Source organism: Magnolia sinica, chromosome 1 (genome assembly GCF_029962835.1).
Source record: "Magnolia sinica isolate HGM2019 chromosome 1, MsV1, whole genome shotgun sequence".
In the NCBI taxonomy this organism is placed as follows: domain Eukaryota; kingdom Viridiplantae; phylum Streptophyta; class Magnoliopsida; order Magnoliales; family Magnoliaceae; genus Magnolia; species Magnolia sinica.
In genome coordinates this window covers 130,603,038-130,618,021 of record NC_080573.1, presented here as the reverse complement: position 1 = coordinate 130,618,021, position 14,984 = coordinate 130,603,038, and the positions used below count along the sequence as shown (strand labels likewise).

The 14,984-nt window shown below is 39.6% G+C and overlaps 1 protein-coding gene across 1 annotated transcript; it reads left to right on the top strand.

The window, feature by feature from the left end:
* Window positions 1-7,958: 7,958 nt before the first annotated feature.
* On the top strand, window positions 7,959-10,846 carry LOC131217160 (inorganic pyrophosphatase 1-like). Its single transcript, XM_058211961.1, has 4 exons — window positions 7,959-8,168; window positions 9,387-9,508; window positions 9,623-9,830; window positions 10,276-10,846. Exons 1-4 carry the CDS (start codon window positions 8,031-8,033, stop codon window positions 10,651-10,653), a joined length of 846 nt encoding a protein of 281 aa, XP_058067944.1. The 5' UTR covers window positions 7,959-8,030; the 3' UTR covers window positions 10,654-10,846.
* Window positions 10,847-14,984: the final 4,138 nt, after the last annotated feature.

Here is a 14,984-nt window from a genome sequence, read left to right as displayed (position 1 = left end):
TCCTCTATTTTGCTCTATCATTTTAGGATAGAATCTCAAAAATCATGCGCTTCAAAGCTTTAGAAAACCTCGTAGTGGGAATTAAACACCTATCATCAAAAAGCTGATATTTCTAGTTTCCCGTAGACCTTATGAACAGGTTGGATGGCAATTAATAATCATCACAGTGGGTCTTATGAAGTTTTTAAGGTGGATATCATTACCACCGCAGCTTCATGTGGTGTGGTTTACTTCAGCCTTGGATCTACCTCATTTTTGGTCCTGTACTCTCAAATGATAGGGAAAAATGGATGAACGGTGCGGATGAAACCTATCAATCACAGTGGCCCCTTAGATCCCCTGACCACTCCTCGCTAGGGACAGGCTAGGTAGCACCCAATCCGCGTACGTTAAGGAAAAATAAAAAATAAAAAATGGTTGCACGATTTCAATCCCCTGGAGGCAAAATAATAAGGTAGGTTGTATTAGAAAAGGTATTACAATTAATCATTTCAATGAATTTTCATTATTGTCTCTTGAGCCGAGCATTCAAAAAAAGGAAAGAAAGAGTATTACAGAATTATTAAGGCATAGTTGTAATTAAATAATTAACATTTGATAAACGTAATTACATCATAAATGCAGATTATTATTATTATTATTTTTAAAAGTTTCCTGTCTCATGACATTATTCTAATAACGTTTGATAACATTTGAAGCACGTGGAGGTATCAAACACTTTGAAATTCTTACACGTTGCTCGGGTATATGAGATTTAGACCGTTTATCTATTGCCCCGATGGATCGACCATATGCCAAAACATCTAACCACTCGGGTGATCCTAGAAGGACGCGGATTGCATCCTATTGTGATGTAAGTGTTTTATCTAAGCCGTTCATCATTTTTCTCAGATCATTTTAAAATATTATAACAAAAATTAGGCAGTTTCATTTCTTAAGTGAACCACAAATGGGTATTAAATGTCCACCATTAAAAACTTCTTAGGAGCTGGAGAAGTTTCGGATCAATATGATATTTGTTTTTTCACTTCATCCACGTCTACATGACGTTATGAATAGGTTGGATGGTAAAAAAAACATCACGCTGGCCGTTAGAAAGGTTTCAGCAGTGAGTGTCATTATCACGGCAGCTTCCTTTGGTGTGGTCCACTGGAGTTGTGGACCTGCTTAAATTTTAGGATCATACCTTAAAATTATCTGAAAAATCTATGAACGGAGTGGATAAAACACTTACATCACGGTGGGCCCCACAGAGCACTGCCCATATGGATTACCGTCCGGGCAGGGTAGGACACAATCTGCGATGGTAATTCGACCGGGCATGGCTGTGTAGGGCCCAACGTGATGTAAGTGTTTTATCCACTCCATTCATCATTTTTCTTAGATTATTTTAAGGTATGATCCGAAAAAATAAAGCATTTTAAGATCTTAAGTGGAGATTGAACGTCTCCCATTAAAAACTTCTTGAGAGCCGAAGAAGTTTCGGATCAAGCCGATATTTGTGTTTTCACTTCATCCACGTCTACATGACCTTATTAATAGGTTGTATGGTAAAATAAAATAAAATCACAGTGGCCCTTATAAAGATTTCAACGATGGGTGTCATTATCACTGCACCTTCCTTTTGTGTGGTCCAACGGAGCTGTGGACCTTACTCATTTTTATCATCATACCTTAAAATGATCTAAGAAAAACGATGAATGGAGTGGATAAAACACTTACATCACGTGCCCGGGACGAATTATCTGGGCGGGAAAGGACGCAATCCGCGTCCCTCTTTTAACATAACTGTTATAGGGACCCGGGCAACGGAAAAGCTCCGTGGGCCCAACATGATGTGAGTGTAACATCCACTCCGTTCATTATTAGCGCTAGCTCATGTTAGTACGTGATTCCAAAAATGAGGCAGATCCAACATGCAAGTGGGCCATACTATAGAGATCACCCACCATTGGAACCTTGCTGGAACACGGTGATATATACTCATATCCAATCCAATCCGCTTATAAGCTTGATTCCCCATTCCAACTTTTCCATGTGTCGTAGCTCAATCTAGTTTTTGGCCGCCTTTATTGTTGGGCTCATATATATCCTTAAGGTGAGCTGGTGCAAGTGCTAGAAAGAGTGGATGACACACAGATATCACGGTGGGCCCCAAAGATTTTCTTTCCTTCCTCTTTTTATTTTTTGGATGGGCGCTCTTTACAACGGTTGTTGCAATAATTCACATCCATATCCGTTTCTTCAATGCACTCATGGCCCACCTCATTTTGCCATAGCCTTTTAATGAAGTGGATCCGAGGCTCAAGTAGACTACACCGTACTAGGCTATGGGAAGCAGCGCCCACTGTTGAAAACTTCCTAAAGGTCCATTGGTTGTTTGTTTTTCATAAAACATGTTCATAAGGTCATATAAACATGGAGGAAGGGAAAACAAAAATGTCAGCTTGATCAAAAACTTATATAGCCCCCAAGAAGTTTTCAACGGTAAGATTTTGATCCGTCTACTTGAGCCTTGGATATGCCTAATGTTCAGGCTTATTCACCTGAAATGACATGGAAAAAATGGATGGACAACGTGGATAAAATCCATACATCATGGTGGACCCTCATATAGAGTTGGGCAGAAACGAGACCGATCCGATGGATCCGACTTGATTCGACGAATCCGGATCCGATTCAAACCGAAGGCTAGGATCAGGTCGGATCGAGTTGGCCTAGTTAGATCCTACCGTAAATCGGATCGAGTTCAGATCAATGGTCAATCCGGACCGATCCGATCCGGAATCTAATCTGATCCGCACAATGTTCATTCAACACTATTTCCTGTAATGTTGTCCACTTGAGATTGGGATATGCCTCATTTTTTGTTTAATACCATAAAATGATCTAGAAAAATAGATGGACGACATGGATGAAATAAATACATCATGGTGGGGTCCACAGAGCACCGATTGGCTAGTGTCAGGGAGAGTAGCCAATCCGTCCTCTCACTCGTGGCTCAAGGTGCATCGAGCACCGAGCTACGACAGACGCAGATTTCAAGCGAAAGCCTTTCGCAGGAATTTCACACGAGGGATGCTAGGTGGGTCCCACCATGATGTTTGTGATAAATCCACACCGTCCATCCGTTTTCGGATCTCATTTTAGGACATGTGGCCAAAAATGAAGTGTATCCAAAGCTCAAGTGACCCTTACGAGAGGAAACAATGTAAATTCAGTGACCACCGTTTGAAACATTCGCATGGCCATAGAGTTTAATATTGGAAGAAGTTTTGGTGTTTTCACTTCATCCGAGTGGGAATGACCTTATAAACGGTTTGGATGACATATAAATATCAGGGTAGATAACAGGAAGGTTTTAAAGGTAGGAAACTCTTTCCTCGTTTTTCCCTCTCGTCCTGTGTACTTGAGCTTTGGATTCACCTATTTTTTGATATCTTGACCTAAAATGAGCTCCCTCAACTGATAGACGGTTTGGATTTCTTATAAATATCACTGTGGGCCCACATAGCATCCCAATGCAGCCATGCAGGAAATCCTCATCCCAATGAAAGAAAGCGAAACGAGGATGAGCAGGTGTACCACGCACCAAGCCAGTTGTTTTGATGTATTGACATCAGCAAGTTCTGTGGGTCCCATCATGAAGTATGTGTTGTATCCCAACCGTCCATCCATTTGGCATGCTCATCTTCAAGCTTGAGCTGAAAAATAAGATAGATCTAAAGATCAAGTGGACCACACTGCAAAAAGCAGTGGGAGTTGAACATTTACAATTGAAACTCTTTTAGGGGTCATAAGAGATTCAATTCGAACCATCCCTAATCCAATCCGACTCAGTTTCCCTGACTGAGTCGGACTCGGTTCGGGTCAGGCTGGTAGTGTAACGGATCGAATCGAGTTAGAGGACTTGGACTCAGTCCTAGATTGGATCAAGTTCGGTTCAGGCATTGAAAATTTCGGACCGAGTCAAGTTGGGCCCAATCCGGTCCGACTCAACTCGATGCCCACCTCTACCCTCATAGGCCTAGCAGGGGTAGCACTCAACTGTGTCACTCAAATACACCGTATGTTTATGATATTGATTTCTTGCTACATAAGTTGTCGCGCTGGGAACCAGAGATGGCCCACCGCAATGTTTGTGAGAAATTCACCTCATTATATGCTTTACTATATCATTTTAGAACATGATATGAAAAATGAGCTGGAACTAAGATGAGCTAGAACTAAGATTCAAATGGGCTACACGAGAGGAAAGAAATAATGGGGATTGAATAACTATTATTGAAACAATCATATGGCCACAAGAAGGTTTCTATCACGCTGGGTTTATTATATTTTCAGTTCATGTGAGTGGGAATGACTTATTAACGGTTCGGATATCATATAAACATCAAGGTGGAGTCCAGAAAGGTTTACCTTTCAATGGTAGGCATTTCTTGTTAAATCTCCACTATTTCCTCTTGCGTGGCCCACTTAAATTTTGGATCAGGCTCATTTTCCTCAGTTTTACTAAAATGATCTCAAAACATGAATGAACGAGATAGATTTACTGCATACATTACAGCGGCCCACCTATGTTCCCATTAGACTTTCTCTAGAAATCCTCAAAGCATAAGTAAGGTGAAACCTTCTCAAGCTCGGACGCGGATTGCGTCCCACCCCCATCCTGTGGGGCCCACCGTAATGTAAGTGTTTTATCCATGCCGTTCATCGTTTTCCTCAAATATTTTAAGATATTATCCAAAAAATGAGGAAGGTCCAAGGCTGAAGTGAACCACAAAGTGGGGATTGAACGTACACCATTAAAAGCTTCTTGGGAGTTGTATAAGTTTAGGATCAAGCTGATATTTGTGTTTTCACTTCATCCACGTCTACATGACCTTATGAATAGGTTGGAAGGTAAAAATATATCACGGTGGCCCTTAGAAAGGTTTTGACGGTGGTTATCATTATCACTACAGCTTCCTTTGGTGTGGTCTATTAGAGAAGTGGACTGCTTCATTTTTTGGACAACCTTAAAATGATCTTAGAAAAGCAATGAACGGTGTAAATAAAACACTTACATCACGATGGCTCCACGGAGCCTTGCCTAGAAAGATTATCCTCCGGGCGAGGTAAGACGCAATCCGCCTCCCCCCAAACTCCACCTTGATGTTTATATGATATCCAAACAAATAAATGGGGAATAAAGAAGTTTCACATGTTACAAGTTAGTTTTCTATTATGCAAACAATTTAAAGAGAACTTTTTTTTTTTTGTAATAACTTAAAAATGGATAATTTTGGAAACAATTTACTCCTATCTTGAATAGAAGAAGAGAAAAAATTATGTAATAACTTCAAAACGAGTAATTTTGGAAACAATTTACTCTTATCACGGAAAGAATTCAATGAAAAATCACTCAGCACTATCTAACATTGACATTAGCAAACAACTCTTCGATGCGGAGCATTTTCTCAATTCCATGTTAAATACTATTTTTCAGAGTTAACAAATAGGCCCTTAGCCTGACGGAAACCTTTCATTACGTTCAATCATCACATTTCCTCTACGGTAGCCCACTTAGATCTCTGATCCACGTATGTTTTTGGTGAGCGGTTGAGGTGTGGTCACACCCAAGACGGTGCGGCACTTGCTATAGGGCCTACCTTGATGCACGTAATTTACATCTACGTCCACCTGTTTGGTTGATCTTTTGAAGGCATGAACCCAAAAATGAGATAGATACAAAATTCAGGTGGACCATACCATAGGAGACAGTGGTGATTGAACAACCTAGTAATAAAAAAAAATCCAAGTCCCCCAGTAATCTTACCATAATATTTATTTTCCATCCAAATTAGATAAGATTACCTAAATATATATGATGAAGGGAGGGAACAAATATCAAGTTTGATACGAAACTTTTGTAGCATATTATTGGACAATCACCACTGTTTTTTTATGGTATGGTCCACCTGAGAACTGGAAGTACTTCATTTTCTGAGTTCATGCCTTAAAATGATTAAAAACTAGATGGACGGTGTGGATATAGAATATATGTATCAAGGTGGTATCAAGGTGAGCCTTACAGTAATGGCGTCACTCTATTGGTTGAGTCCGGGGCCGCGCTAAATCCGCTACCGTATGTTTCGGACCCGGCTTTTATGGAAGCCTAACGTAATGTTTGTGAGAAATCCATGACGTTTCACCTTTTTTGAATTCACGTCATTTTTGACCGCGTGACCTAAAATGATCTCTCGAATGAGATGGACAGCATCCCGGAGCGGGATACGCATCCGTATGTTTCGTGCCACGTTGGCATGTGGGGGAAGGAGACGGATTGGCTACTCCCCTACTCCAGCCATGTGGCTTATGGTCGGTGCTCTGTGGGCCCTACCATGATGTATGTGTTTCATCCATTTTTACGTATCATTTTAGTGATTTATACTAAAAAGTTATATGGAAATAAATCTTAGGTGGACCACACCACAGGAAAATAATAATGATTGGATATCCAATATTAAAATTCTCCTAAGGCCCACTGTACTTTTTATTTGACATTCAATCTGTTGATTAGACCACAAATACCCACATGAAAGGAAAAAATAAATATCAGCTTGATCCAAAACTTTTATGGCCCCTAAAATGTTTTTAATGGTCAACGTTCATTCAAAACTGTTTCCAGTAATGTGGTCCACTTGAGGTTGATATATATCTCATTTTTTTCTTTTATAACATTAAATGATCTATAAAAATAGATGGACGGCATGGATGAAACACATACATCATTGTGGGGCTCACAGAGCACAGACCACCAGCCAATGGCTGTTGGCAGGGGGAGTAGCCAATCTAGTGGGGGAATTTCTCGCCACGAATCTTGGTAAGTCGGTCGCCGCAAATACTAGACATGAAATTAAAAAATAATAATAATAAAAGAAAATATCGAAATCCAGTGGCCTGACACACTAGAAACCTAAATCGACGGAAACTCCTGCTCCTGTTCTGTTCAAAGAAAGAAGGCGCTCTAGGAATTGGAGCGAAACTTCAAAAAACATTGGTGCATGCATACAACCAAATCACAAGTGGGTATACATATACTACGATCCAAGCCGTCCAAATCAATGGACCCACTTTGGATTAGTTTCATGCTCAAAATAAAAAAGAATAAAAAAAATCCAACATTCTGAATAACTGATATTCTCCGTTGAATCTAGACTGTCGATTTTTCCATTTTGACCATTCAATACGTGGTACCATTTTGATAGGAAGGATCATCTGATTAGTCTGATTTTCGTTTTATGAACTATCAGAATAGATTCCCATGATTTGAACGGTTTATATTTAGTTACTTGTAGGCCAGGTGGACAGTGATTGCACGTTCATCCCATGTCTCGTGCTCTGTCGACGTATCAAATAACTGCGGAATTCTAGATGTACCCATCTTCAATCACCAAAGAAGAGCACCGTACCTGCCAGTGAGACACATGTGCCGAATCCGGACCGTCGAAATGGTGACCCCACCATTTACATACCTTAAAATCACCCTGGCCCACTCATTTTCTTCCAACCGTTCATTTATTAATACATATAGGCCCACCTGATAAATAGAATGACTTAATTTTTTTGGTCTAAAGAACATTTTACTAAGTGGACCTCCATATGAATGTCTCAGATGCGACTATACTTGCTACATTGGCAAGCGATGATATGCCTTTGTACTTGGCGCTTGAAGATGTGTGCGTTGAATTACAAAAAAGATCGAAAATATTCCATATATGCGCCAGAAAGCGTTTCAATCACGTGCATTAGTGGGTATTTTATTCCAGGAGAATATGCCAGATCCTGGCCGCCTATGGGGTTATGGCTCAGCTGAGACGATCATGTTCATGAACTATCACGTAATATTCCATGGCATAAACCTCCCTAATAGGTAGAAGCTTTCCAGAGGCCTATAAATACATTCATGTGCTTGTAACTTAGTCCCATTGCCTACTTTTCATAGTAATTGGATTTTTTGAGTCGGGATTCCCACCAAACTTATTTCAATGGCCGAGATTGTGGTAGTTTTCGATTTCGACAAGACGATCATCGACTGCGATAGCGATAATTGGGTGATTGACGATATGGGTGCAACCCAGCTCTTCGAAGAGCTTCTTCCTACCATCCCATGGAATTCTCTGATGGTACGTACGTATGTGTATGATCTTTTGTTGAAGTCTACTGTATATATTTCTCTGGTTTGGATTGGGTAGTGCTTTGAATTCTGCTTCTCTTTGATGTTTTTCTATTGTAATTGAAGAATTACAGAGTAAAAAAAGTTTTTTTTTTAAATTTATTTATTTTAAATTTACATGCATTCATGTATTTATACACGTACATTTCCATATGGGTTTGTATTTTTGGTGAATTTTTGTGAAGTTTTGTCGTTGGGTTTTGCTTTTTTCAATGGAAGGTTATTGGGTTTTTATATTCTGACCCATACTATGCACTTATATGCCTATGTATGTGTGTATTTGTTTTGTTCTGAATTCTTGTGAAGTTCTGTTATTGGGTTTTGCTTTTCTCAATGGAAGGTTCTTGGGGTTTTATGTTCTGGCCCATTCCGTCGAAGTACACAGTGCAGATCTTGCTGGTTTTGGATTGTGGTGTGCCTTGAATTTTAGTTTTCTTTGAGGTTTTTCCATTGCTATTGAAGTACTTTTGAGTTGGGTCCTTACTCTTGCTCCGGTGGTAAACTCTAATGAGTTTCAACACCTGGTCAAGGGTTCAAGTGCCCATAGGTGGTGAAATCCCACTGCGGTGTGAGTGTTTTTTTTTTTTTTTTTTTTTTTTTTTTTTCAAATTTAATTTATATATATATATATAAAAGTACTTTTGAGTTTGTTATTGAGTTCTGTTTTTCTCTCTATACATGTATGTATGTATGCGCATATGTATATATATGTATGTCTTTTCTTGAATTCTTGAGAAGGTTTGATCTTGGTTTTTCTTTTTTTTATTTTCCTTATTATTATTAGTCTTTTGTCTGGAAGGGTAAAGTGTAATGTATAATTTTTCGGCTATGGTCTATATTTCTGGTGGTGATTGATTGCTTGGCCCAGATCCAAGGACCAATGCACCTATTGAGTGGAATAGATCGTTTTATGGATCTAGCAACAGTTTTGTTTTTCTTCTTAAACAATATTCAATCCTCTTTTTTTCTGTGCGCGCGTGTTCGGTTGCATCGAATATCATTAAATTTCATTACATTTTAAGATAATTAATCAAATGCATTGGGTGGAAAATTTCATGGAGGTTTGGTGGAACCAAACATACCCTTTTTGTTTTAGTGTTTTCTCTTGTGATTTTTTGTATTCTTTCCTCCAAATTCATATGTATCTATCCTTTTCTAATGTTTTCAGGATAGAATGATGCGAGAGCTTCACTCTCAAGGAAAGACTATTGAAGAAATTGCAGATTGTTTGAAAAGGGCTCCTCTATACCCACAGATTATCACAGCCATCAAATCAGCTTATGCTCTTGGGTAATTTTCCTAATCTCCTTTTTTCTCCAAGTAATTCAAATTTCACAACGTCTGTCCTTATTGGGTTTATGTGATTTCCATGTGTTTCTTACTTATTTTGCATTGAACTTTCAGGTGTGATTTGAGGATAGTGAGCGACGCCAATCTCTTCTTCATTGAGACAATCCTCAAACACCATGGGCTGATCCATTACTTCTCGGAAATCAACACAAACCCAAGTTTTGTAGATGAAGATGGGAAGCTTAGGATCTTCCCTTACCATGATTTCACCTCTTCTCCTCATGGCTGCACCTGCAGCCACTGCCCCCCAAACATGTGCAAGGTATTTGATCTTGTAACCACCTTTTGAGATGGGCCAGGATGATCAATTACATACTATGTACTGTAAAAAAGATTGGAGAAGTGACACAAAGATCAAGTGCTTTGGGCCACTACCTTGATGAAACTCAATATGGGTGGGCTTTGATCCAAAACTCGCATTGATCAGGCAACTCCGGTCCAATCTCCCTGCTGTTTGCTGGAGAATGTGGACCACTACTGGTATTCTATGTACCCATCTGTATATAAATTGCCAGAAAGTTGTGATTGTCCAATTGGTGTGGATTCCATCAATGGATGATCCATCCATTGATTGGGCCACCAGACAAATGATCAAAATTCTCATCTTGAACACTAATTAGATTATCCTCCTGCAACTATTTGAGTTTTCTCCGTTTCTCTCGTTACTTTGTTTAACATGGCTTTATATGATTGATTTTTGGCAAAAGGGTCTTATCATGGAGCGAATTCGTGCATCTGTGCTCAAGGACGGGAAGAAGCGGTTCATCTACCTGGGCGATGGAAAGGGTGATTTCTGCCCCTCTTTGAAGCTAGGAGAAAGAGACCATGTGATGCCGAGGAGGAACTACCCCTTGTGGGATCTCATTTGTGATAATCCATTGCTTCTCGAGGCAGAGATCCATGAATGGGGCAATGCAGAAGAGCTTGAGAGAGTTCTACTTCATCTCATAAATGAAATCTCTTCTGTTGAAGACACCAACAACAACATCAACTCTTCTCAGTTGCTTTCAATTGATTGCAAGTTCAAGACAATTCCAGTCTCTTCACATGAAGTTCTTCCACGGCCTCTCCCAATGCCTCACTAACCATGCATATGACCCTTCTAACAGTTTTTTTTTAAAAAAATTAAACTTTGGCAAATGGCTATAAAATAAATGCCTGATTTTATTTTCTTTTTCTTTTTTCATTTAAACAGTGGCAAGCAAGCTACTTGATATGTATGTGTCCTTTAAATGGGATGTCGAAAGAGTATTATGTATCTCACTTCCCTTCCATGGATTTCTTGTTCTGTAGATTGGATTTGGACATTTTAAAAATGTATTTTGATTTTTTTGATTTTTTTTTAGACATGGTCTAATCCAAGTAGACCTCCTTTGATCAGGCACAGTTGATCTTGAGATGTGGTGGGGGCCAGATGGTCCATTTAGTGGGTCCTGTTGGTGTGTGGTCTGGGTTTGAAATTCACATGGAGCAGACAATCCTAGCCATTAGTTTTTCCTGTCTGGCGATTTGAAGGCCACCAATTTCGCATGGCTAGAATAGTCCCATTGAGTGTGATTTTCAACCATTGCAATCCACAACGAGGACTTGCTGCATGGATGGTCTAGATCCATGGCCCACCTGTCACATGTGAGGATAATGAGACCGAGTCACACTCCCAAATGAATTTCCTGATGACTCAGGCTCGCAATCTCATCAAACCAAGTTGACTCTGATGAGTTTCTAATCGAGTCACTGAGTTTTTAGAACGATCTTGGTTTACATTGTAGGGTATTGAGACCGAGTGGCACTCACGATCGAGTTTCTGGTGAGTCAGCTAGCAATTTCATCAAGACAATTTGACTAGTTTCTAGTATAAGTCACCAAGTTGTAGAAGTATGATGGGATGCATCTACCACCTTTTGCCACCAAAAGCATCCAATGTATCAAATCCATTAATTTCAGCCTAGTTATTTGATCATATGCTGATTTGGACTTCCAAATGCATCCTAGAAAGTGGGCCTGATTTGAATTGTGTGATCGTGATCATACAATGGCGAATGCAGAGCCAAAACTGTGCAGAGAGTTTTCCTCTCATCTTGAGCTGTTTGATAATCTACTAACTGTTCTTATCTTTGAGCCTTTGCCGATTTGGAATTTGGTGGTGTGTTTGATGAAATATACAAACCAAGGTGGCCCCCACACATACCTATATAGTCCACGTCCCATACCACTGTTCTGTGGTGTGACCCACCTAAGTTATGGATCTGGTGACACATGGTCATGCAAAGGGCGTGACTTACTCTGAGTGAGCTGTAGGAGGAACATGCATCTGTTCTACCTACCTGTATATCAAATGCGTCACCACACTTTTACCATGGTTCCTGAAAATAAGTTCCATCCAGTACTTAGGTGGGCCGCACCATAAGGAATGGTGTTAAATCATTCGTAAATCTCTACATTCATGTGGTGTGGCCCATGTGAGTGTTGGAATGTCCTGTTTTCAGAGTGTCCCTTCATCCTGCCAGCTCAGGTGAATAGATTAGATTGCATATATACACCACGGTGGCCCCAACACACAAATTGGACGATTTTAATGGTGGGTGGACCCCACACACAAATTGTACATTTTAACTGTGGGCGTCCCATCTCATCTGTTCCCATAGCATAACCACCCGAAATTTGGGATCAGCCTCATCTTTGGGCTCCCGTTGAAACACACAGGGGCTCACCTAATGTACGGTGTGGATCATGTAGATATTAAATTCCCTCTACTTAGCGCTGGGGCAAAAAAAAAAAAGAAGTCGGATCCACGGTTTAGGTGGGCCATACTATAGGGAAAAATGGGTACGTGATGTATGACAGGTCATAGACCAAACTATAAATCAGTCCTAACTTTTGATCCGGGTATTGTAACATGGCAGGTTGCAGTTAGTTTCACAAGAAAATGATTCCTTCCCATTCAAAATTGCAATTACTAATTTAGAAAAAACTTTCTATTTTTAATAAGTTATGATTCAGATGTATTCCTTCGTTTTAAAGTTTTAGTATATTGTGTTTTTAAAAAAACTAATTCTATTTATGGTAAGAATGATCATGTGTGATTAAATTAATATTTTTTATTTTTAGTACATTATATAATTTTTAGTAATTTTTAATTTAGTTGAATTAAAACTCTTAATTAGAATTTAATCAAATTAAGACTCTTAATTAGAGTTTACATTTTACTATTTAAAGCATTTTAATTTAATATTAGAGATGGACATCAATGAAACATCTCAAATTTTCATTTATTTCTCTTGGATTCATAGTATGCAGAGGAGATGTTCTTCTTCTTCTACCTGTTCTACACACCTGCCTTTATCAGTATGGTACGCCAATCACAGGGTTGTGTGTGGGCCAACATAATTTCTAAAGGTAATCAAATTCTAATTTGATTGATGTAATGTGTGTGTGTGTGTGTATTAGTCATTTTAATGAATTGTCATCCTTCTCTTTCGTGAGTATTAAAAAAGAAAGTAATAAGAAAATTTTAAGGCATGACGGTAATTAAATGGTTAGCATGTAGATGCAATTGCATATAAAATATGAATACAGACGTTTTTTTTTTTTTTTTTATTTAAAATTTATTTATTAATTTCCTATAACATCACATTGTGCTAATCATGTTTTACTAACATATAAAGCACATGGGTTTATCAAGCACTTACATATGAGAACTTGGCCATTTATTTATTGCGCGTAGGTATCACTCACCTGCCGAAATATATATCTAACCACTCAGGTGATCCTAGAAATATACTGGAGTTGCTTTTTCTTAGTGAAGTTGGAAAGTGGTTGGACTTTAACTGACCCCTCATTTGTCATCACAAGATTCTCCAATCTGTGGCTAGGATTGCCTGAAGGGTTTGCATTTCAGGGCATGCCGGTCAGGGTCAATAGTTGAAAGGTCGGGATCTCGCACGTGTCCAGATTAGTGGGCAAGGTGTGACCTTTATTAAATTGGATGATATTGATCGGAAACGGATTGGCTACTCCCTTGTCGGTGCTCTGTGGGCCCACCTTGTTGTATGCGTTTCATCCATGCCGTCCATCTATTTTTCCAAATAATTTTATGATATGAGACCAAAAGTGAGGTATATCCCAATCTCAAGTGGACCACATTACAAGAAACAGTGTTGAATGAGCGTCAACTATTAAAAACCTTCTGGGGGCATAAAAGTTTTAGATCAAGCTGATCTTTGTTTTTTTCCCTTCATCTGGGCCTGTATGACCTAATCAGTCACTATTATTTTCCTCTGGTGTGGTCCACTTGAGATTTATATCTCTCTCATTTTTGGAATCAAGCCCTAAATTTATCTGTAAAAATGGATGAACAGAATGGATGAAACACATACATCATGGTGGGGCCCACAAAGCACACCGACCACCAGCCACCAGGCTGGTGGTGGGGGGAGTAGCCAATCCGTTTCCATACTGATGGCTAAGGGTGTAACACGAACCGAGCTAGCTTGGTTAGCTTGCTCGACTTGACTTGAAAAAGCTTGATTCAGCTTGGTTCAAAGCTGAGTTCGAGCCGTGTCGAGCTGATTTTTTGAGCTCGAAAATGAGTTCGAGTTGGCCCCATCTTGACTTGACTCGGATCGAACCCAGCTCGAATTGAACTCATATCGAACCAGTTCGATGACTCGGTTACTTTGATATTGATGTTGCTCGCCAAGTGTTCGATGTCAACGAAGTGTGGCTGGCAGTAATGAAGGAATGTATATGAAACAAATACCTCTTTTTTTTTTCCTTGATTTTTATGTTGCCTAGAAGGTGTTTGATAAAATACCTGTTAAACGATTATTGTTGTTTTACATATAATGAGATTTTGAAGGTGCAGTCCAGGTGTTTGTGAAAATGTTGCACAGGCGAACTCGGCTCGATCTTGGCTTGAACTCGGCTTGAACTGACCCGAGCTGCTGACCAAACCAAGCTGAGATGGCTAGTCAGGCTTAACGACCAAGCTGAGCAGAGTTTGAGTTGAGGTGAACTAGTGGCCAAGCTAAGTCGAGCTGAGGCCAACTCAACTCCATGTACACCCCTACTGATGGCACTGAATCCTCTCATGTTAGCACATGATTCCAAAAATCAGACCAAATCAAAATGTAAGTGGGCCATACCATAGAGATCCCCCACCATAAGGGACGTGGTTTGGCTGGTAACCCAGGACCAGCCAACTAAATGGTGTCAAAGTTCTGTGGGCCCCACCATGATGTATGTGTTGTATCTGCACTATCAATCATTTTGCCAACTCATTTTAAGGGTGTGAGCCTAAAAATGAGGCAGATCCAAAGCTCAAATGGACCACAACAAGGGCAGTACTGGGTATGGAACGCTTACCATTAAAAACTTATTGGGGCCACTGTAGTTTTGGATTGAGCTTTTATTTTTC

What these genes read in the sequence shown, in the direction of transcription:
- LOC131217160 (XM_058211961.1), top strand. Translation starts at nt 8,031, where the DNA reads ATGGCCGAGATTGTGGTAGTTTTCGATTTCGACAAGACGATCATCGAC. An exon ending in TCCCATGGAATTCTCTGATG is followed by an intron (nt 8,169 to 9,386) that starts GTACGTACGTAT and finishes TAATGTTTTCAG; the next exon opens with GATAGAATGATGCGAGAGCT. An exon ending in AAATCAGCTTATGCTCTTGG is followed by an intron (nt 9,509 to 9,622) that starts GTAATTTTCCTA and finishes TTGAACTTTCAG; the next exon opens with GTGTGATTTGAGGATAGTGA.